Raw genomic sequence first — 2,500 nt, 5'->3', positions numbered from 1 at the left:
CCCAAAAAATTCCCACGGTACCCAAAAAATTCCCACGGTACCCAAAAATTCCCACGGTACCCAAAAAATTCCCACGGTACCCAAAAAATTCCCACGGTACCCAAAAAATACCCCAAAAACTCTCAAACAGCTTCCCACACAAACCCTTTGCTTCCCACAGGTGTTCGGGTGCTTCCTGGCGTGGGAGACCCGGCAGGTGAACATTCCGGCCCTAAATGACTCGAAATACATAGGAATGAGCGTGTACAATGTGGTTATAATGTGTGTGATCGGAGCTCCTATCTCTTACATACTGAGTGACGAACAAGACTCTTCATATTTAATCATCTCTATCTTCATCATATTCTGCACCACGGGAACTCTCACGCTGGTTTTTGTGCCCAAGGTGAGTCTGTGAGAGTGGCAAGAGGTAAGGGTGATGACAGCTCAGTGAATTAGATGAATAGGGTGTGCAGGGAGGGCTCTGTTTGGCTTGTAAGGGGAAAGAAATGGGTTAAGATGCGTGTGTGTGTGTGTGTGTGTGTGTGTGTGTGTGTGTGTGTGTGTGTGTGTGTGTGTGTTTTGTGAGGAAGAGGGAAAACGTAAGATTGTATATGTGGATAGTTAAGAAAAAAAAGAAAGATTATTTTTATTATCTTACATGTTGCTAGTTGTAGTAGTAGTAGTAGTAGTAGTAGTAGTAGTAGTAGTAGTAGTAGTAGTAGTAGTAATATGAACAGCAATGAAAATAAGAACAGGAGAAGAAGGAAAAAGGTAGGAGAATGTTAAAGAAGAAGAAAAGAAGAAGAAGAAGAAGAAGAAGAATTAGTAACAGTAGTAGAGAGACAAAGAATGAGAAAGAAAGAATTTGAGGGGAGAAAAAAAGAGAAAAGAAAGTAAAAAAAAAGAAAAGAAAAGGACGAAATGAAAAAAACATTACAATTTTTTGAAACGTTAATATTTTTCCACCGAGAGAGAGAGAGAGAGAGAGAGAGAGAGAGAGAGAGAGAGAGAGAGAGAGAGAGAGAGAGAGAGAGAGAAAGGAGGAAATGAAATGAAAGAAGGAAAGAATAACGAAGAGATGAAAAACAAAAATAAAAATAAATATTGATATGTATATTTTAATGTATTTGAGAGAGAGAGAGAGAGAGAGAGAGAGAGAGAGAGAGAGAGAGAGAGAGAGAGAGAGAGAGAGAGAGAGAGAGAATGTGTGAAGGCAGCTTATTCTGTGTGTGTGTGTGTGTGTGTGTGTGTGTGTGTGTGTGTGTGTGTGTGTGTGTGTGTGCGTGTGTGCAGATGGCGACCGCACCTTTAAAAGCATTTCGAAGTCAGACTCTCTCTCTCTCTCTCTCTCTCTCTCTCTCTCTCTCTCTCTCTCTCTCTCTCTCTCTCTCTCTCTCTCTCTCTCTCTCTCTCTCTCTCTCTCTCTCAGGAAAAATGGTGATATGAAATTTGTAACACTTTTTTCTCTTTTTTTTGTTCTTTTATTTTCTTTTATTTATTTTTCTTTTCTTTTCTTTTCTTTCATTTTATTTTTCAATGCATTTTTTTCCAAATTTCTCTTTCTTCATATTCTCTCTCTCTCTCTCTCTCTCTCTCTCTCTCTCTCTCTCTCTCTCTCTCTCTCTCTCTCTCTCTCTCTCTCTCTCTCTCTCTCTCTCTCTCTCTCTCTCTCTCTCTCTCTCTCTCTCTGTCTATCTATCTATCATTGTGTTTGAGAGAGAGAGAGAGAGAGAGAGAGAGAGAGAGAGAGAGAGAGAGAGAGAGAGAGATGTAAATATGAGAGAGAGAATTTTCTCCTTATTTTCTTGTCTCCTTTTTCTCTCCTCCTCCTCCTCCTCCTCCTCCTTCTCCTCCTCCTCCTCCTCCTCCTCCTCCTCCTCCTCCTCCTCCTCCTCCTCCTCCTCCTCCTCCTCCTCCTCCTCTTCTCCATTTCCTCCTTTCCTGTCTTCTCACCTCCATCCCGTACTCTTATCTCTCTCTCTCTCTCTCTCTCTCTCTCTCTCTCTCTCTCTCTCTCTCTCTCTCTCTCTCTCTCTCTCTCTCTCTCTCTCTCTCTCCATCCTGCCTCCTGTCTTCTTCCAACCTGTTATCTCTCCCTCTCCCTCCTCTCCCTCCTCTCTCCCTCTCCCTCCCTCCCTCCCTCTCTGTCCCTCTCCCTCTCTCTCTTCCTCCAATTAATGTTCTTTCTCCCACGATTCGGCAGGTTTCAAATTCCACCTTTTTTTTATTATTATTATTTTTTTCTATAGGAGAAAATTGATATCATTATTTTTTGAGGGGAGGAAAATGTTACAGGAAATTATTGATCCTTTTGCTTTTTTTCGTTTTTTTGTTTTTTCTTTCATTTTTTTCTCGATTTTTCATTTTTTTCATTTTTTTTAGTTTTTCGTGTTTTCTATATTTTTTTCATTTTTTTTCAATTTTTTTTTTTTTTTTTTAAATTTTCCTGTTTCCGTTTGTATTTTTTTCATTTTCATATTTTTCTCTTCTTTTTATTTATTTATATTTCTTTTCTTTT

At 39.6% G+C, this 2,500-nt stretch overlaps 1 protein-coding gene across 6 annotated transcripts in view; it reads left to right on the top strand.

The window, feature by feature from the left end:
- The window catches only part of LOC135096573 (gamma-aminobutyric acid type B receptor subunit 2-like), a 144,429-nt gene that overhangs the window by 130,579 nt on the left and 11,350 nt on the right, over positions 1 to 2,500 (top strand). For all 6 annotated transcript variants that reach the window (XM_063998159.1, XM_063998158.1, XM_063998160.1 and 3 more), the window contains one exon: positions 161 to 385. In XM_063998159.1, coding sequence (XP_063854229.1) covers positions 161 to 385 — 225 coding nt within the window. The remainder of the gene's footprint in view (positions 1 to 160; positions 386 to 2,500) is intronic.

This window comes from Scylla paramamosain, unplaced genomic scaffold, assembly GCF_035594125.1.
Source record: "Scylla paramamosain isolate STU-SP2022 unplaced genomic scaffold, ASM3559412v1 Contig4, whole genome shotgun sequence".
Classification (NCBI taxonomy): Eukaryota; Metazoa; Arthropoda; class Malacostraca; order Decapoda; family Portunidae; genus Scylla; species Scylla paramamosain.
This window is presented reverse-complemented; position numbering and strand designations above follow the sequence as displayed.